Source organism: Crocodylus siamensis, chromosome 4 (genome assembly GCF_052110815.1).
Source record: "Crocodylus siamensis isolate JL-2025a chromosome 4, ASM5211081v1, whole genome shotgun sequence".
Lineage (NCBI taxonomy): Eukaryota > Metazoa > Chordata > Crocodylia > Crocodylidae > Crocodylus > Crocodylus siamensis.
Genome location: NC_143398.1, coordinates 7918047 through 7940044, shown reverse-complemented (window position 1 = coordinate 7940044; position 21998 = coordinate 7918047). Strand labels below are relative to the sequence as shown.

Below are 21998 nucleotides of genomic sequence, written 5' to 3'. Positions count from 1 at the left end.
TAGGGGTCTGGGTGTAGTAATCTGAGCGTGTTGTAGGTAGATTTGAATATATGGTATCCTCATGGCGGGGCTGAAAGGAAGCTCATTCTCCATTGCGGGGCACCTGGAAATCCTATACTTCAGAGTTTGTGGCAGTCACCAATGGGGGCAGGTTCATATGTCTTACAGAGTCATAACCTGGCAGCTGAGTGCAGCAAGGATAACACGTAAATATAAAAATTGAAGACAGCTTTGTAGATTCAGCAGCTGATCAATGGAAGACTAAGAGATGTTTCTCCTACCACGGCTGAGTCACAGACTTTGTAGGGACAGAAGTTTTCCTTCTCCACCAGAAACTGAGATAACTAGTCAGCTATGAAACCTGGACTGAAATGCAAAGTAAAAGGAGCTTTGTCCTGTGTTTGCTGACATGTCTGGAAAAGAAAATAATGATGCTGCAATTGTTTTCAAGCTATATAGTTCTCCAAGAACATTTTAGGCCAGTGAGAGACCAGCCTTTTTGGTAGGCATGCTACAAGGTAAGCTTCCCCGAGTGCTGCTCCAATCCCATTTCCCTGCCTGATCCACTGCTCTTTTTTCTTCTCTCTGCCCTATCTATCACTGGGCACGTATACATGAGACACTTACTGCACATTAGCCTAATAACACTGCACAGTAGCACATTGCAGCACAAACCGTGCTAATAGCCTACTGTGCAGTGTTATTAGGCTAATGTGCAGTAAGTGTCAGTAAATAACCATGCGCCAGTGTTACTGCGCAGTAACTCACATTTAGTTAGTACTTTATTAAGCAACTACTAAACTAAATGAGCAGTATCTAAGGCACATTAATGAACATGTAGACATGCCCACTGTGTTCCTTACTCCCCTGCCATATGCCCCACACAAAGGCTGCCCATGCCACTTGCGGCACACATGCCACAGGATGGTCAACCCTGTTTTAAGCCATACTTTGAAGACGGAAACAATCAGCTCTGGAAATAAGATCCAAGGAGGAAAAAGCATTTATGTGCAGGACCTAAGGTACCCAAGTGGAACTTATTGAAATAGCATCTACGGGCATGGTTTATTCTGAATGTTGTCTTGTTTTCAACTGTTTGAGTTTTCTGAAAATTACAACACCAGAAGGTGCAAACAGGAACACGGGAAGGTCCTGGGATCTGCTTAGCAAATTCCACCTCTTCTACCAGGTCCGCAATTGTTTCTAAATCAAAGAACCTAACCAATGGCAGCCCTTAATATTTTCCAGCATAACTAACCCCCATCTCTTCTCTGCCTCATGTCCCAATAGTTTAACACATTGACACCAAGGATATCTCATCCCTCAGATAGAAAGAAATGAAATAATGATGTTGGGGTCAAAGGGAAAAAATGGAGCACTGGATCTCGCCCTGCTTTGAGCAGGGGGTTGGACTAGACGACCTCCTATGGTCCCTTCCAGCCCTCATTTTCTATGATTTTATGATGCTGGAGAGCGAGGGACCCTGGTACTGAGGGTTGGGAAGAAAGAAAATGAGGCAGTACAGAGAATCCCTGCAGGAGGAGAAGGGACAACCCTGGACAGAGGGAAGGGTAGAAGGGGCTGGCAGAGTCCCTGGCACTGGGAGGGTGGGACCCCTAAAGATGGGGTAGGAGTGTGGCTTTAAGGGGGAAATAGAGAGCTGCAAGAATCCCTTGGTGCATACAGTGAGCTTGGTTGCCAGATACTATAAAGTATGCAGCTTCATCACACTTTATCCATTTAGGCCAAATGCTTTCCTGCCAGATGTCTACCTCAGGCTGGTACTTTTTTCTTTTGGTGGAAGTGGTGGGGGAGATGGAAATTTCAGTTAAAGCAGTTCAGCCATTTCCAAGAATGATAGGAGGGAAATGTATATAGGCTGTTTTGCCCATGTTAAAACAGATTAAAAGAAAACTCTGGTGACCTTTGCGTTGAGATGCTCCAACTCTCCTGTGCTAGGAGGTACTGAGCCAAGTGACTGCCCCAGAAGAGACTGGTCTTGGCTGTAGTGTTGCTGCTCATCCAGGCACCACTTCTTATCCTGTTCACTTAAATCTGTTAAATGCATTTAGTTATAGGTTTGCTCATGGTCCCTTCAGTGCATTGGTAAAGAAAAGCAAAACATGAAAAGGGAATTCAATACTTAGCTGCAAAATTCAACTCTGCCTTCATCATGGGGCCATTGTCTTGTTCAGAAATTACTCAGAACCAAGGAGTCAGACAAGTCTGTTTGTTTTGGGGTCTGACATCTAATTCCTCGGCACGTGAAAAATGAACTTCTGAACACAGCAGGTTCCAAATGGCTTATGCCAGAGGACCTAAAAGGTACAGTGGCCCACGTCTTGCTCCCCCAGCCCAACAGAACCATAATGAAAGCTCCCCATTAGTATTAACACAAGACAGACTTTCAAGCAGCCTGCTCATGCTAACAATGTTCGATTGTTCTGGGAGATGCCCTCGAAGTTACACTCCATTCAGCTGAAGAGTGACTCATATCCAAATGATGAGATATGGAGGACCACATTAAGAAAGCTGGTTTACGAACTATTTGGCACAGGGCGCGAACTAGCTGATGTTTATCTCTGTCATCTCGAGTGATCAGCCTGCTTGCTTTTAGGTTACAGCACCATAAGCTAAACTAAAGAGCGTCTTATGTAAAATTCAGTACTGCTTAGTTTTATTTCAAATGGAAACGTCAATGGAACAATTTAATTGGAAGATCTGGATGCATATTGCTCCTCTCTTTTCTATCAAACAACAATAGGTTGCATACACCTTGCTGGGGTAGTTTGACCCCGGTACTCTTTCCTGCCATGGCAGGAGGTCAGACTCAATGATCTGCTCAGGTCCCTTCCGACCCAACCAACTATGAAACTAGACTGTGACATTTAAGTAGCTCTAGTACTTAAGCAGCCAGGGTGTTTTTTCATGCTAAAGGTGACTGGGAAAAGTGCAGTGTTCCAATGAAAATACATTGCATCCTACAGACATCAGAGCCAAGGAGTCTGACAAAAGCCTATTTCATTCAGTGCCTGAGTCCCAAACAATGAGTATTGTGTAACATGAGCCTTTATTTAACACATCTGGTCCTAAGTGGCTCTTGCAGGAAACCCAGAGGTGGATTAAGATTTATCGGGCCCCTGGGCAAACACAAAATTGGGGGACCCCTCTAGAGGTGCACCAATACATCAGTCTTATATTGGAGCTGCACTGATAAAAGGAAAATTAACATTATCAGCTATCGGGTTTTTTTGGCCAGTGCAGCAGATTAATGTCACCGATAAATGCTGCACACACACAGCCCAGAACGCAGCCAGGCAGCTTGGAGAGCAGCGTCCTGCCAGTAAGTCTGTTGTGGAGAAGGGGCGTGGGGAAGAGAAGGGGTGTAGGGGGGGAGATGGAGGCCTCCACAGTGAAGGAGGGAGTGGGGCGGGGCAGGGGCATGTGCTGCCCAGCCAGGGTGGCGAATGCCACCCTGGGGTGGGAAATGGGAGGCAGCTGCAGGCAGCTCATCCAGGGGACGCATGGGAGTGGGAAGAGGGGTGGCTCCCCATAGTTGCCCGCACCCTCAGGGCAGGCATGGGGTTATGTGCACCCTGGATTTTTGCACAGGCAGAGCCAGGCTGCCTGCTGCGGGCTCCAGGGCCAGTGGCTGCACTGGCTTCTTCCCGGCAGGCGTGCTGGGCCAGGGCTGGGCTTGGGGTAGGCTCAGCTGTGCAGGGCAGGTGGCAGCAGTGGCAGTGATGGGAGTGGTGACTATGGGGTGGCTACAGGAAATTTTGGGGTGGCTACAGCCCTGCCCCCACCCAGCGCTGCCCCTGCTTGGGGCACTCCATGCGGTGCTCCAAAGGGAAAGGCAGCAGAGCAGGGGAGACTTGGGGGGCTGTAGCCACCCCAAAATTTCCTCACCAGGAAGAGGCTGGTGCAGCCCTTGGCCCTGAGCCCACAGCAGGAAGCCCACCTTACCTCCACACACAAATCTGGGCGGGCACATACCCCCCCTGCCTCCCCCAGGGGTATGTTCAATGGTAGGGAGCTTCCCCCCTCTCCCCACCCCCACCTTCTCCCCAGATGAGCCGCCTATAGCTCCATCCTGCTCCCAGCCCCAGGGTTGCAATTCTGGATGGGCAGCACCTGTCCCTGCCCCCACCCCAGCCCCAGCCCCTCCCTCACCATGGGGACCTCGATATGTCCTCTACCATTCCCCATCCATCCCACAGACTTACCTGTAGGGCCCTGGCTGTCCACTGTGCTCCTGGCCATATGCATGGCAGCACCTTTAATTTTGCAGACTCCATGCACACCCTCCTGATTACTGGGGGGGAGGGGGGCTGCATTTGAAGTTTGCTCCTCGGCTGGGAAGTAAAAGCCACAACTTTAAACTTGTCACCGTTTTTGTTTGCCCACTGCTGATTAGCTCAGTGGTCCTGCTGGCCCTGCGGCTTGCTGCCCACTGGCAGGGAAATAAAAATGGCATTGGGTTTAAAACCATGGTTTTTGCTTCCCTGCCAAGGAGCTAGCCACAACCAGGGCCTCTGATGGATATGGGACCCTGGGCCCGGGCCCTGCTGGCCCATGTGTTAATCCACCTATGAGGAAATCTCTGCAGGGAACCATTCCCCTCATCGACAACCAGCTTCTTCAGAACAGGCAGCACCCTGACTTCGATCTGACAGACCTGAAGACAACAGGTTTAAAAAGCAGCCTTTTTCTACAGCCCTCAGCAAATATACTAACTCCCCACCTCCCCAAACTCCCTAATTTTTATTATTCCAGACGGTGAAATGGCACCAGATGCCACCTATAAACCTCTAAGGAAAGTCTCTCTTTCTCACTCTCTCTCTCTGTAGGAGGAGTAACTGTCAGTTAAGATAAGGATAGATCTCCGATACGATAAATAAATGCTTATTAGCCACTCTGTCTTTTTATCTTTGTGTGTGGTTGCCTTCTTCCAGGCCCCAGCTGTTGAAGCTCTGAGCACAGCTAAGTTGGATATTTCCTTCTTACGATTCCTAGTGTAAGATAAGGCTGAGGTGCCGTTAATTTTTCATGCCTGTTGGGCCTTTGAGGTGTAAGTCAGTCAGCCTCATCCAGAGGCAAACTTCCAGGCTCCCAGCACCTTGGAGAACATTCACCTTCAGTTGAATTCAACTTCCTTTATGGGAAGGAAGCAAAGAGTTCCTCAACAGGAAGGGGTGCCCCAAATTTTGTTGAGAGGCCAGGACCAGAGGAAAAATGAAGTTATTGAAACATTACTCCTAATTCTCAGGAGATGTGGATGAGTGAATATGAGCTGTTACTAAAGAAATCCCACCATCCAACTTCCTGCTCTTAAGAGACCAAAATGCTTAAGTCTCTATACTGAAGGAACAAAGAAAGCATGGGAGGCAGTTTCATAGGACCAGGAGATCAGTGGAGTCTTGCCAGACATGACTAAATGTGGGAGAACTCCTAAACAGGTGGCAAAGCCACGTAGTGTTTAAAGTTAGGACAATAAATAGCAAGGCATTATACACATCCAGAAGAAAATGCATTCCTCTTGTATTAGCACACATTCAAACGTTGCACCAGATGCTTATAAAGGGGCCCAGAAAATCTGACACGAACATCATGAAACCCAATGGGTAATAATGGGCATGCCTACACAAGACACTATGGCATGGTAGCGATGCGCTATGGCACCGTAGCATCCATTGGCAACAACTGTGACATCGCTGCAACATCGCTGTAGCAATGCGCTCCCTTATTATAGCATGTTGCAACGGCAACATAACAGCCAAAAATAACCACGCATGGCTGGCATGGCATAGGGCAGGCTATTACTGCGCCATCTTTTAGTACTTCCAAAAGGAAGTACTAAATGATGGCACAGTAACAAACGTGCCATATGGCCACGTGTAGACGTGCCCACTCTGAGTAAATCATCTGCCCCAAGACTGGTTCAGGAGAGGAAGATTAATCTTTTAGTAAATTAATCCTAACATAATGCCTCTATTAGTGGGTGGTTTGCCACTGGACCAGATTACCTAGAGCAGTTGTGGATACTCTATCACTGCAGTTTTCAAGTTCAGGTTGGACAAACACTTAGCTGGGATGGTTTAGACAGAGATGATCCTACTTAAGCAAGATCCAGAGGTCTTGCCTAGCCCTATTTTCCTTCGATTTTTTTGATTCTGCGGTTGCAGTTACCTCCTACAAAGGATTTTTAATTCTTGTTTGTACAAAAGCGTTTCTTTTAGATAAAACACATCCAATCTGAACTTAAAATTTCTAATGTCTGAGCATCTACCTAGGTAAGATGTTCAAATAAGTAGATACCCTCATCATTACAAAAAAATTGTACTTTCAGTTAAGAAGTCTTTAGTCAATGAAGTAAAATTTCATTCCTTTCATGCCCTCATTGACAGTCTTCAAGATTTTCATAGAGAAGACAGCATCACCCTTGGGGTGATCAAATCAGGATTGAACTAGAGGGCTAAAGAAAGGATTCCTTCACTGCATCCAGTTACAGAGACAGGGTAGGTCTAGCCTGGCCCAGGGCTGTGGCAGGGAGCACACAGTATTACTGTACAGTAACCAAAATTACTAAACATGCACATTTACTATGCAGTAAGTGAAATTACTGTGCAGTACAGATACGCATCTACACATGCATACCTGTACTGTGCAGTAAATATAGTCCCAAGCCAGGCCATGCACACTGTGTAACTGCCCAGTAAGGCACCTCTACATGTGTTACTGTGTAGTATCTAACTAGGTGTAAATTTGATACCTGCATAATGCAGGTATCAAATTTATGCTCAAGTCAGGATAACTCACCATATTTATTGCACAGTATGGGTGTGCACATGTAGATGCGTGCCTGTGCTGCACAGTAATTTCGGTTACTGTGCAGTAAATGTGCATGTTTAGTTGCGCCCAGAGTGGAGGAACAAGCCACTTGGAAACAAACCTGAGAAGTCAGCTATTTGAGCGATTTCCCACGTTTCGTAGCAAGCCACTGAGCATGTTGGGGGAAAAGGGGGAGGAATCTAGGGTTTTTAAAACAAAATTCACCTCCCTTGCAGAAGGGAACAGGGACAGGCATGAGGAGCAACAGAGCTGGTGGAAAGCTACCTTAGATAAAAGCATCAGAGTTATGAAGGGGTCCCACTTTTTGTACAGGAATGACTGGAAGAGACTCCCAGGATGTCATGCAGCACAGCAGCAAGATGCGGGAGAAAACTGTCTATTTTGAGCCCAGTTGTTGCTGAGGATACTCCACCTTTTGAGACTGTGTGCTCTGGGGTTTGTTCTGTTTTGTTCTGTGGCAACTGTAATAAAGACCCTGGGTTAAAAACACACTTTTATAGAAACTCTTTTCTCACAGGGGACAGAAACCGTCCTCACACCTGGCTTTGGCTGTGTCAAACTTTCCTCTCCTCTCAGAACTGTACCAAAAGAAAACGCGGCCTTTCTTCAGAGCGGGTTGAGCTCCTGGCTGTCTTTTGCTACGGGTGAAAGTAAGAAGGCAGCCGCTCATGCAAACTTTTGCAATGTCCCACCACTTGAGGGCTCTGTTGCTTCCACTATCACAGCGATATAGGACAATATAGATCAATATACAGTATATCCTGTGCAATCCCGGGCTCTGATCGTTCTGTCCCGTGTCTCCCCTGTGGCTTCTTGGAAGATCCTCAGAGCAAGAAAGCAGGTGATGGGAGTTCCCAGCTCACTTGCCAGAATCCACGTCCATCCATTTCGAATGGGGCAAAGATCTCCAGGATCACAGGAAAGCTGTGCTAGGAGCTGGTACAGCTGGAGAAGAGGACTGGAGCAGTGTAAAAGAAGAGACATGCAGCCCCTACCAGAGTCTGCCTCTGCAGTAAACCCAAGATGTCCTGTTTTCAGAGTCTCTCGGGATGAGCTGACAGGTAATGCGGGGAATCTGCAACGGTGCTAGCAATGAGGAAAATACCGAAGGACTTCAGGAGACGTTCTTTGGTCTCTGGCCATGACTTAGATCACTCATTCCCTGGAGTTAAAACAGCATCTGGCCAGAGAGATGTGAGAGCCGAGGTTGGATGTAAAAATAATAATAATTCTTTTTTCTCAATGGTGTCTCTATGAGGCTTTTCCTCATTGCAATCAAATGCATTTTTCCTTCAGCACAGATGTGATCAGCCTACATGAGCATAGATTCCTCAGCCTTTGGGTAAATGCTCAAAATCGCCGAGGTCATTTCGGGATGTTAACACACACTCCTAAAGCTGCTCTTGTTGCTCTTCGGCTAGGAAGTGAATAATACCCAAACGCTTCTAGGTGTGTCCTCAAGCCACACTCATCACTTGTGGTGGGTGGGAGCCAGATCCACATACGAACTTTGGCATAGCAATGCTTGGCATTGCTGCATCTTGTAGGTCCCTGCCCTGGAAACCACGGCCCCGCTTTAGGTACCCCAGTTCCCTGCACAGTGCATGGGGGCAGCTGGGCACTGCAGAATGAGATTCATCAGAGGCAGCAATTTACTGGAGGAAGAGCAGCAGGGAAATTCCTAAGCCAGTCAATAAGAGGAGTATGTCTGAAAGCCCACCCCTCTCTGGGATTTTTAGGTACCTTCCTGCAGTACTGGGTTGGATGCCCACGTAAGACCAAGGTCCATTGACCAAATTCCCCTCCAACACTTAGGCACTTACAGGCAGGGACAAGGCTGGTGCTTCCCATCTTTCATATAACAAGCTAGTGAGTGGAGCACTCACCCGGGGGATGACCTCCCAGGAAGGTGCCCCAGCCACCAGACTAGGGGGAGTCAAGTCTGGGATAGAGGCCCAGTCTACTCTTTCTGAAGCTGTACTGCTGAGCAGGAAAAAACACAAGATCCATGGACACCCAGATAGAGAAAGAGAGAGTGCAATGCTGAGCATGGCTCTAGCCCAAGGATAAAAAGGGCAGCTTGGAGTCCAATCCCACAGGACTGTTTATATATTTTATCCATTGCCCATTGTCTGGTAAATAGACACATTTAAAAAGCAGGCACATGAGGAGGAGCCATGAAACTAGAGCCAGCAGGACCTAAGTCCTACTTGAGGTGCCCAAGTTCTCCCTTGCATCAAGACTTGAGCATCTTCCAGTCGTGAGTTGAGCAACAGGATCGCCCTGTTGCCCTGTGTTTGTTTGCTCAGCCTCTCCTTGCAGGAGACGTGTGTGGCATGGAGCATTTTGTAGGTAGGTAGTGCTTTAGGGTGTTATCAAAACATACAGACAGCTACCTCATCACCGAGCATGCGGGAGAGACGTCCAAACGGCGTTTCTCCAGAAGGAGGATGCAGCAATGCAGGCCTTCGGAAAAGGATGAATGCAAGCAACAAGGAGGAGTTCTCATGGCCCTGCAAGCCACATGCAGGGAAAGCCAAGGAATAAAAGAAGAGACAAACTAAGAAAGCAGCAGAGTGTAAGAAAGCAGAGAAGCCTGGTCCTAACGGGGATAGTTGCAGGGACCAGGAGGTCTTATTCAAAAGTCCTGCCAAAAAGCAGCGCAGCATCACTAATCAATCCCAGGGAACTTCCAAATCGGCTGATTTATACTCTTCCATCTGGGAGTGCTTCGGTGGGAAGTGGCTAGTGCCAGTTATTACAATTCAGTCTTGGAAGAGACATGTAGAGCAAGGGGCAGGCAGGTGTCTTCTACCTGCCATACCAGGCTTTACAAGCTCTGTTTGCTCTCCTTGCCATTACGTGTGGTTTTACCCATGACTGTTGTAGGGCCTTGGACTGTAAGTCCCTGATGGAGCAAAACCGTGCTTCTCTGAAGTCTGACAAACAACGATTTCTCACGCTATGTAGGAGCTGTCACGAAAAGGGATCTCTCTGCTGATGAATGCTATTATTTGGACATCTGGTCTACCTTGCATGCTTAATAGGAGAAGGCTTTTCTAGCACTATATTAAATAAATAACTGACCAAACTAGCCTGCTTTTTAAGGCAGGATAGGTGCTTAGCCAAGCTTTTTATAACTAATTGGCTGTTTTGCAAACTGTCTACTAAGGGTTTTTTCCCTCCCTCTCAACTAAATTATATGACTTGTGCATATCTTGTATTTTCCTGTTTTCTCGCTTAAGAAAGCCAGTGAGTTATCAGTAAGAATTATTTATATGCCTGGCTTTGTGGTACTTCTGGAATATTTTCCCTTTCAAAATAAGCACAAGTGAATGAGATGAAGTGATAGGAGAAGAAGTTGTAAACAAAAGGATTTTGCTGACCTTGCTGCATTTTGAATAGCTTCAGTGTGGATAATATAGGCCTGATGCCACTGACTGCTTGTAGTCTTTGATAGTCCTAAATAATAAATTAGCTGGTATGTGCTGGAGTGGTCTTGTGAGATATTATTAGTACATTAATTAATTGTTAGCTAGTCCATCCCATGATGGTAGCTCTGTGTTATCCACAATTACATTTCACCAGACTGCCACAGGCTCTCCTCGGGAATGAGGGTGAGAAGGTTGACCATAATTATGTTTCATTACAGAAACTTGTGTCAGTAGATGCCAAAGTTGACTATTAGGGGAACATTTAAAATGTGTCACAGACATTTCTCAGTCATACTTTGTATTGGGGATTCATTTACAAACCGTTAGTAAAAGACCAGTTGATGTTATAACAGTGTGACAGAAAGGGGTTGGATGTGTTATAGATGGGTCTCGGTACATCAGTGGTACAGGTGGTCCTAAACAGCCTGTGACACCTTGGACTCTACAGTAGACTATAGCAATTGCTTAGCCAGTCATTAAAGGATCAACTGATCATTGATTCATTCTTTCTAACCATACAAAAATTGAATCTTACTGTGAACAATAACTAGGTTGACCATGTAGGCCAGGGACAGAAGTTACACATAAACTGGTTTAAGTGATCAGAAACTGGGTTAAACCTGTAACAGAACAGAAGTTCAGCACGCACACGCTACTTTCAAAATGGCCCAAACTGGCTTAAGATAAACCTGGTTGGGTGTAGTATCAGACTTAACTGATTTAGGTCAAACCAGTTTACAGAATTCTGTCCCAGACCCCTTCCTGGTTCAAGTTAACTCACAGTCCCCCAGCATCCCAGCATGCTTTGCAGCACTGAGCTATGCTGTCTGCTCTAGTGGAATAGGGACTGCCTTGCCCTTCTCCTCCCTAGCCTGCTTCCTGCCTGAGTCCATCGGCCCAGTGGGATGGAGGGAAATGGGCACAGACCCCCAGACCCCCTATCCAGGGTCTACACAGCCCATGGGGAGAGGGAAAACCCCCGTTGTGCAGACTTTTTGACCCTCAGCAGACCTCCTGTCTTCCCCCTTCCCAGCTCCTGATTGCTCCAGTTTCTCCCCCAGGAGACAGGGAGAAGAAGTCCTCCTGGTTGGGTGCCTCCCATGCAGCCGGGCATGGGTGCACCATGGAGCCCCTACTTTGCGGGGCTTCCCATCACCCCAGCCCAGGGTCCTCAGCCCCAGGCAGCCCCAGGGAGCATAGGGGAGTTCTGTCTCTCCCAAACCCCACAGCTGCTTGCCTTATCCCCTGCTAGTCTCAGGGGCAGACCTGGGCAGCCCCAGAAAGTGGAGGGAAAAGGGAAATCCTCCTGCCCCTCTGCAGCCAGTTTTGCTTGAGCTGCTGTGAGTCTGAGGCAAAACCTTTTGCAGAGGAGCAGAAGAATTTCCCTCTGCTCCCTGGGGCTACCCCTGGGCCTTGCAGCAAATAAGGCAAGCAGGTCTGGGGTGCGGGAGGGGAAGATTGCCCTCAGCTCCCTGGGGCTGCCCGGGGCTGGGGGAATCTGGGCTGGGGTGGGGGGAAGCCCCCTAAGGCAGGGGCTCCCCGGTGCCTCCATGCTGGGCTGCATGGGTGGGCACCCGGCTGGGAGGACTCCTTCTCCCTCCCTCCGGGGGCAGCAGCTGGGAAGGGGGAGAGGGAGTCCCGTTGCTGCCCAGGGCTGCCTGGGCTGGGGGACAAGGCAGGGAGCTACTAAAACCCCCTGCTGGGCAGGGGAAGGGGGTGGGGTTGGGGGGGCATGTACTGGGGAGACAATCCAGGATACTTGGCTGGGCTGGGAGACGTGCTGTAATGTCCAGCGCCTACTGGCTTGGGTCAGTGCAGGCCTCCCCCTGCCTTTCCCAATTGAAAACTGGTTATCAGTTCAACCTATGCAGTTTAGAGCACCACTCCCACTCCCAATCAGACTGCACCCCATGCCCCTGCTCTTCCAGGACACCCGTTATAATGCTCCACAGCCAGCTGGTACCAGCTTCTGAAACCTGGGACTGTCCCTGCTAAACTGGGACATATGGTTACCCTACCTACAACCCATTTCTCTGTTGACTTCAGCATCTCTCCCTCATCCCCACTCACTTTGTAATAAGTTATTTTCATGTCGGCATTGCCAGGAGGGTGGAAAATACTCTAGGAATGGGAAAACACATCCCCTTTCCCAAACGACCAAGCCCATTTCAACTAATGTTGATTCAGACTGAATCAAGGGAACTTTAGAAGTTCATCCTTCAGTTGTTAACATTAAAAAATAATCATATTTTCAAAGTGCCCCTTTTATCAGGAAAAAAACACCAGGGAAAAGCCAATAACAACTCCTGGAGCACTGTTTTCCTTATGATTGGAATAGATGGCACGAGAGAGGGACTCTCTGTTATCACACGCTGGAAAACCAGACACCACCCAAACACCGTCTTAGTGAGACAATGACATTTCTTTGGAGAGAGTTCACTTTTCCAGTGTAGCTATTCAATGATATAGAAATTTTCCAGCCTGGGGTCCAGGGGTCCAACCCCTGCTGCTAAAATGTCACCCCCCTCTACTGACCCCAGAGTTGGAGAGAAACAGTGATGGTATCAATAACTGTCACATACTCTGAAGTGTCAAACCACTTCCTACCTACTACAGCAAAACTCTGTCTCGCAGAGCCTTAAGCATGATTTCCTGGATGAAAGTTAGTAATACCTGAACAGAGAGCAGCTTTATTCTCTCAGGCAGATCTAGCCAGCAAAACAATGATTTGCTGACCAGAGAGAAATGTCCTAGCTGAACCTTCAAAACACCTTCTTATTATGCGCTAATAAAGGGAGACATCACTGATTCACCCGGCAAAAAGCCTGTTACTCTTTGAAAACCCTCCTCCTCACCCTCGGTGCTACGGAGAAAAGACTTGAACAAGTTACATGGAGTGTGCCTTCCTTTTGATGTGGGTCATAATCGGTTCCATAGCGGGGACTGGAAGTGGAGCAGGTAAGAGACCATTGCTACTTTTGCTATTGCTTGGTTGGTCACGGGTGACTGATAGTCTCGCCACCTGATGATAGGGAAAAAGCAAATCGTTCAAGAACCTGCTGTTCTAAGGAGGTGAATAGAAAGAGCAGGGGTGCCCACAAACCAGCAGCTGGAGACGGTCCAGAGCAGGTGAAATCTTTTGAGTAATGTACAGCTCCTCTAACCCATCGCTGGAATAGTAGGCAGATCAAAGGAATATTTGGCACACATCTAGCTTTAAAAGCTCTTAGGAAATTTTTTTCCATTTCACATGAGACTTTTGGAAAGCTAAACATAGAAATCAAAATGCTAATATCTCTGCAAGAGCATTTGATGGACCTGTTAGTAGTGAAATGGTATAATCCAGGTTTGCTACAGATGCCATTAATACAACATGCGCTCCTTCATGCCAGCATTTCTACCCATTCATTGTGGGATGAATCTTTCAGCCGCTGATGTAAGTTTACAGTGGGACTTCTAGTGAGGGCAGGTGCATTAAGAAATTGGCTAAATGTGAGGAATAGGTCCGAAATATAATCCTATGTCCGAGTCTGAACTGGTTTGAATGCAAAAGTGCCTGTTCAATGCATGCAATATTTCCTTCCAGGGGTCTGAAGGACTCCAAAAGCCAGAGGTAGGAGTGAAGAAGATCATCTAGACTAGGACCTAGGGGAGCAATCTCGGATGAAATGGAGACATGGCTAAATGATCATGAAATTGTACTGGGACCACTGTGAGTGCATGGGATCACATGCAATGAAGCTAACTGCTTCCCTAGTCAGCTCAGACAAAACCACTCCCTCTCCAGGTGACTGTACCCCCATAAAGAGACTTGTGTTTTATTAAAAGAGACATCTTAATAGCAAAATGCAGTGCTACTGCTCCTGGCCTCTTTTTAAATGCTGTTTAAGACACCACCAATGTGAAATGTTCAGCAGGGGATATGTAAATGGGATGAGTTATGGAATGAGTCAAGTCCCGCATATAGCATTTTCTGTTTTACTGTGCCCTGGGACACAATTGCACAAGCTCTTGCTGACAGCACAGCATTTATCAGAAACATTTCTTAGATGGGTGGAAAAACTGAGGGGTGTCTAATAGTTGCACTTTGTACTGAATCCTGCAATTGGATTCTGCAATGAAGCTAAATATATGCCTAATTAACTTTCATTGATTTTTCCACACACATCTCTGCTGTGGGGCTACCCCTCTTTTCCACTTCTTGTACTTCTGATGAATTCCTAGTTCACAGGCTCACAACATTTGTAACTTATTTGTGTGGTTCTCTTTATTTTCATCTGCTCTGGAATCTGAAATCTTGTTTTTTTACCAAAATATATGTCCCTTTGGGTTTGTTATTGTAGGGTTTTGCCTGTGAGGGCTATCACTGCTGGCTTTGTTGATTTTTTTTTTTCCAATGGGGAACATGTAATGGATAGCAAGGAGTCCTGCAATGAGATATAGCGATGTAAAAGGGGACGGTCAAATTCTGGGCCAAAATTGAAAACATCTCTACAGCGCTGTAGCAAGTTTGGGGGGGGGGAGGGGTGAGTGGGGCAACTGCTCTGGGTGCCAGCTGGGGCAGGATGTGGGATGGAGGAGTCATTTTGGGGGGGGGAGGAGGAGGGAATGGGGGAAGGGCACTTCTGGGCAAGCATGAAGGGTGCGTGTGTGTGCGGTGAGGGTGGGCTGCCATTGTGGGCTCTCCCTCGGGTACCAAATTTCATTGCTACAGCACTGCACCTGTAATCACTGTGCCTCCACTATACCTGACACCCTATTTTCAGTCTCCCGGCTCTCCTAGGTTTGCAGTTCAGCGGCATAACTTGGATTGTGTTATGCAGTTCATATATAGTAGCAGGTTTTCTAAGAAAACATATTGTCAATCATGAGTATCGCTGGACCATGAATGACAATAAGGATACTTAGCTCTTACACAGCACTTTTTATCTGTAGACACCCCAGTGAACATAAGAAGTGCCACACTAGGTCAGAGCAATGGTCCATTTAGGCCAGAGTCCTGTCTCTGACAGCAGCAGCAGTAGATGCTGTGGAGGAGGGAAATATGAGCAGGGCATGTCTAGTGTGATCCTTGTCATACCTTTCCTGGCATGCACTGTCATTGGTTTAGGGATCCCAGAAGTTGCATCCCTGACTGTTCAATTTAATCGTTACTAATGGATCTGTCCCCCAGACATTAGTCTAATCCCTTTTTAAACCTGTCCATTCTCTCTGCCTTTGCGACCTCCAATGGCAACAACGTCTATTAATTAACTAGCTGCTTTATAAAACATGGGCAAACACCATTTCCCTACTTTATATATAAGGCAAGTATGGTATGGAGACATCATTCAGTTATTTAAAGCTTCACTGCGTATCAGAGATTTTAAGAAACCCCCCTGATCCTAGACTCCTGGTTCAGTGGACCATATTTGTTCCCCCCCATATTATTTATTATTTGAATTATAGTAGACCATGAAGCCCTCATCATGACACTTTGTATAAGGTGCTATACAAACAAAGAACAAAAAGACGGTCTGTGCCCCAGAAAGTTTATAATCTCAGGGTTAATCTTGCAGAAATATATTTTATGAATACATGACTTAAGATGAGACGGGATTAAAATCAGAGCGAAAGAACTTGCTTTCAGATGCAGGGCACCATCTCTCCGTAGTTAGCATGGTAAGTCTGAATTTCTTGCATTTTCATTGAATTCTGTGATGGATTTAAATATACGCTCTCCTTCTGTGTGTGTGTCGGCGCACATCACTAGGGGCATCAGGATGCCATACAAGATGTTACCCACCAGATCCATGTTACTGTCAGTGAGCTCACTGGAGAACAAGGCACCTTATTTCAATCCTCTGGATGCCTAGTTGTAGAGGGCAAATGCTTACAGCTATGTCTGCCCCACAAGACTGGACAGGCAGAAGATGCTACAGACCAGGACTCTCCAGGACCTACCCCCAGTTTGAGATAAGAGATTTGCTTTGCCCTGGTCTGTTATTTTCTCTCCTAGCACCCTTTTCCCTACCACCAATAACTCCAATAGACTTCCTCAGCCCCGGATCTACCAACATGACAGGGTCTCCTTCTCATCCCAGATGCTATGGTCTGTTGCCTCTGTGCAAGGTTTGTTGAACTTTCTCCCTCACCTCTCTCCTCTCCCCCTTCTAGCTCTACACTTGGAGGGAATATCTTTTCATTCTTGTTGTCCACATTTTTCCTCCCCTCCTACACACCCTTCCAACAATTCCTCCTTCCCAGCACCCTTCCTGCCTTACTCTCTGTGCCAGTGAATTCTCCTTGGTCTATCATGACCTATACAATTTTGTCACTACGGTCCTGTCTTTTATCATCTGCTTCTAGTGTGAGTCCACCACAGCTGGCAATCTGCTCCCTGCTATCCTTTATAAAATGCTATAACCTATATCAGATTACACAAATGGTTAGTACTAGAGAATAATGCCTATTCAGTCCCTAGCTTCTCTGTAGAGACCACTGACAAAGGATTTTATAGCGATGACCGTTGTTGTAATGTCAGCGTAAGTCTGTCAATGCCCACTGCAGCGACATTTGAGTATCTGAGTTGGTCTAATAAAAGATATCGGATTAACCCAAAGATCCTTGTCTGACTACGTCCTCAGAGCAACGCAGCTACAACCTGCACTCCTCTGCAGCAACAGACATTTACTTTTTAAAACCAAAATGCTGGCATTCATAACTTTGCTATTATCAGCTAAGGTTGGCACATGTTCTCCTCAGTTTTCAATACCCCCCTATAGGCTGGGCACAAGTTTGTCAGAAAGTGATATTTCTCAAGAGATGACATTGTAAATCCCAGGAAAAGACAAAGCCGGGGAAGATTGTTCCAAAGATTTGCACTTGAATGCACACGCCCACAATCACTTTCCATCTCAGATCGGCCTTTTGCTTCTGGCAACGAAGCTGAACATATTCGGGTGAGACTGTGGTCAAGGCTGTTTGAAACTATGGATGGCACGCACTAGAGGAACGTGCTTGTCACACGTTACATTCAAAACCGTTGTGCTGCTGCCTTTGTCAATTCAGCAGCCAGCTTGGAGAGGTATGCTCTCCTTGGCTTTTGCACAATAGCAAGAAGGGCAGAATAAACCAAGAAGAACCAAATAAAACAAATTCTCACATTCTTTCATTGCGTCTTTCCCACATAGTTCCCTGCTTGAACAAGCTCCTCTGTATCAAATACTTCCCATCTCTTCTTCAACATCCCTTCCTAAGATCACTTTTACAGTCACTGGCCGCTAGCCTGGCTGCCTGGGTGAGGACTGGAGTCAGAGACAGTATGGGTGGTGATGCTCAAAGAAGCAGAGTACAGGCATAGTACTTCCCATCCAGGGCTGCTCTGTGTTTGCATTCATTCCTGTGCTGGGTTCATTCATTTACATGGGACTTGTCTCAGTTAGACCATAACCTCCTTGAGAAAGGAACTTGGTTCTTATGAGATTCTTGTAACACTCTATCTATCTATCTATCTATCTATCTATCTATCTATCTATGTCTTTACCATACATGATGCTAAACCCAAACCGCAAATGTAACCAACCCCAAACTGAATATCTGTTCCTAAAACTTCACTTCTCACATCCCACTGCCACTTACAATGCTGGATAAGACACAAAGAGTATTCTATTCATAAAGCCCAAGCCAAAACAACTTGTTGTGGGGAATGAGGTAGGGAGCAAAGACAAAACAGACTTTCTACAAAGCTCCCTTTTTTTCTTCTATGCAAACTATTTAAGCAAAAGGGGTTAGAGTCTGAAGCAAGCTTATTACCATGTCAGTCCAGTAGATGGTACCAGTTCTTTCTCTTCATCCATTGTCAGGTTTAGTTGTAGGAGACCATGCTCGCAAGCTGATAATATCACAGAGATGGCATCAGACCTCTGGGTGGCGTGAGCTTTAGGTAGCTTTGAAGGGAACTCTGGATTTTGACCCAGCCTTGAGTTCTTGCTGCCTCTTAAGAAAGGCTTTCCTCACTTCATCTCTGCTGCATTATCTTCTCCCATGGTTTCTGCCTCGGGTTTTAGGACTGCCAGCTTCCCGCCCCATCCCTTGATGTCCAGCTTGTACTTGGAAAACAGATTCTATTCTGCATCTGAGTTATAAACTTAGTGTCAGAGCCATGTAAAATCTGATGACACACACCTTCAAGAGAAAGGAAATTCTTAGTTTAGCGTACTATGGCATGACTCATAGTTTTGTCTTCACCTAATACTAAAAATACCCCATGTCAAATTTCCCCGTTCACCTATTCTGGACAAAAATATTTGGTCTGTATCCTTGTATAAAACCAGCCCTGTTACTATCAAATACTCAAAAACCACATTCTTGTCAGATTTCTACCACTTATACATTTTGGAACAGCTTAATTGGATGGGAAACGTTGAAGGACAGTCCCACACGATGAAGGAAGTGATACTTAGATGTCACTCTTTCCTCTGAGAATATGTCATTGTATTAGACCCTGAAGTAAACATCTTCCCAATGAAAAGTAAATTCACCATTAAAAAACCCCTGGCACTTATGCCAAAATAAAGGCTTTGGTTTCAATATCCTCCCGAATTTGGAACGTAGGTACATACGTTCTGCATACCCCAAATGCCTCATTAAACTGGTCCCAGTTGTTAGTGTTACCATAAACATTTCAGGTATTGCCATATTTCATCCTAGGTACATGAAGAAAAGACAGTTATGCAGTAGGAGGAAAACACGTGCAACTCAGTGTACAACTCAGTACAACTGACTTTGTACAACTCAGTGAAGTTAGTAAAGGATTTGGGGATCCTTTTAAGTTAAATACCCTGTGACAATAAAGGTTGCATTCAGAGGTGTTCACTTCTGATCTTCCTCTGATGGTAGCACCCTTGATCTCCCCATCTCTTTTCTGGTGGCACACTGTGGTTTTTGAGGCTTAAAATTTGTTTGTGCTAAAGATTATAAGTTTGTTACAGAGCATTGAGGGGTGGGGATTGTGCCTTGCGGTGTGCTGGGTTTTGGTGGGGGAGAGTGGATGTTCTTGTGCATCCCTCTGGACTTTCCTTTATTCCCTCTGCCTGTAATTGCACGGGACTAGACAAGATTATTGACATAGTCCTTCCCAGTCCTATGTCCCATCTGCAAACTTGTACCATAAACTGGTATAGGTGACAGGGATATTTTTCACAGAGCTCTTTACTAACTTGAAGGCTTGCCTGGCCAATTGTGACCAACTCTGGGTCTAAATCCTGTTCAACCCCCTACCAACTGAGAGGTAGTTTTAAACTATTGCAAACACCATTGCTTCCTACAGCAATCCTTGTATATAGAGATAGGCTGCACAACAGCAAAACAACAAAGCCAAAAGCAAACATGGGAGCCAGCTACAGTATAAAAGCTTAGCAAGGAAGTAATGATACATTGAAAGAAAGCAGCTATTTCAAGACACAGAGACAGGCCCTTTCTATAGTGGGATATTATCATTTTCAGTACAAATACTCCATCTCATATATGAATTATATGGTGCATACATATATAATATACACATACACACACACACATATATATAATATACTCTAGATATGTGTGTGTGTGTGGGATGGTTTGGATAGGGATGACCATGCCAGGAGCCCCTAGTGCATGAGAGGGGCCAAGCAACCCAAATGAAAACACAGCAATGCCAAGAGCAATCTTCCTCCCTATCTTACTCGAACATGACTTGGGAGGGTTAAAAGGAGCACACAATTGAATTGTCACCCTCCTGCCTCTGAGTAGAGGGAAAACTTGCATTGAGCACTAGTCTAGTATTGCAAAAGCCAAAGCAATAAGTAGACTTGACATTCAAACCATGGCTTCCATTTATATGAATTGCATTAGTAGTAGTAATAGTAGTAGTAGTAGTAATAGAAATAGTAGTAGTATTTACATGGCAATATTGCCTGGGGTTTCTTTCATGCACAGACCGGACAAGCACAGATCCAGACAGCGTTTTCCCCAAAGAGCTTGCCATCAGAATATAAGGTAAGAACCAAGAGGAGGACATCAATGAGAAATATAAGGAAACAATATTAGTCGGCAGTAGGGACAGTGATCTCAACCCCCAAGCAGCCCAACCATTGTTAGGGGGTTTTTTTGTAGGCATCATAGCAAAGGACCGTTTCAAGGAGGGATCTGAAGGAGATTAATGAGCTAGCCTTGTAGGTGCAACCTGGGTAGTACACGAAGTATACCCCCCCTTCAGCTGAAGGGGTGTCAGCGGGTGTGGGAATGCTGCAGGAGCTGGGCAGTTTAGCTGCAGGCCAGCTCACCTCCTATCCCTGCAAAACCAAAGCCAAGACCAGAACACCCAGTGATACTTAACTATTTACAGGTTTAATGATACAACACAACATAAAAGTTATAACCATAAACTTACATACAAATATTTCTCTAAATGCATATGCATATACATATACAGATAGATATAGATATATATAGATATAGATATCTATCTATAGATATCTATATAGATAGATAAAGATATATAGAGAAATCTATATATGTATAAATATATAGCTATCTATATATATGTAAATATGTATAGATATCTATATATAAAGATAGACACACACATGTATTATTTACAGATCTAGACTGACACCAGCAATAACTCTTATTCGCCCTTATCTTAAGGCCTAATTCTCTGTGGCCTCCTGTTCAGTGTGCTGCCCCTGCCCTTCAACAGGCGAAGGAGCATTCAATAACAAAACACAGGGTAATCATCAATTCAACGACAGGAGTATGTGTCGGTGACAGGACAGTAATTGAACCGAACACAATAAGGTTACATTACATGTGCAAAAATAACCAGTGCAATAGATTCAGACATAGACAGCTTGCAGTCATCTCGAATAGCAACAACATGGATGCAATGCAACAAGCGTTAAGTAGCCAGACCACAACCAATGGCACGGCAGCTATGCCCAAAGGAGAAATGGCAACCCAGGGAAAGATCCCAGTACCTAATAGGACATCATTACCCTCCCCCAGATCGCTCAGGGAGGAGGGGCCCACAACCGTGACACCACCCTTAACAAACAGGGGTCCTCTGTGCCGGGGGGTGAATCGTCCCCACACCTCGAGGGGCTTCCCCTTGATCACCTGCAGTGAGGAAGGCCCCTCCTTCCCTGTGGGAACCCCCTTTCCCTGTGTACCTCACGACTCCCAGCATCCTTCCTGGCAGGGGTAGTTGACCCATCTGGTCACTGCTTTCTGGAGCTGCCTTGTGCACCCACCAGGGCCTATCAGCCCTCTCTCAGCTCACCGTGCACCGCCCTGTGCACCAGGACCTGCACTGCCTCATCCAGCTGCCAGGGTCCCGTCAGCTCGCCACCAGCTCCATGCACTGCTCTGTGAACTGAAGGGGCTCGGCTCCTGCCTTGTGCAGGGCTGGAGACGCCCTCTGCCTCGTACAGGCTTGGAGACCTGCACTGCCTCATTCAGCCACCGAGGTCCTCTCCGCTCCTGGACCCTCTGTACACGACCCGCACGCTGACTCCGTGGCTCCTTCCACAATGGGGCTGGGATGCAGCCACTTCCTGCTCCCCTAGTCGACGGAGGCAACTTCTGGGCTCTTCTGGGGCAACTTGCTGGTCATCTCAACCAGCCTCTGCATCATCCCTCGTTGAAGCCACCCATGTACTCGGCACATGGGCATTTATTCCCTCTGGAGGCTCC

General features: G+C 46.4%; 1 protein-coding gene across 1 annotated transcript in view; it reads left to right on the top strand.

Moving 5' to 3' along the window:
* The first annotated feature begins 13111 nt into the window (after window positions 1-13111).
* The window catches only part of IL2RA (interleukin 2 receptor subunit alpha), a 30247-nt gene continuing 21360 nt past the window's right edge, over window positions 13112-21998 (top strand). Inside the window, exon 1 of the mRNA XM_090046279.1 lies at window positions 13112-13244. Coding sequence (XP_089902405.1) covers window positions 13178-13244 — 67 coding nt within the window. The 5' untranslated portion in view covers window positions 13112-13177. The remainder of the gene's footprint in view (window positions 13245-21998) is intronic.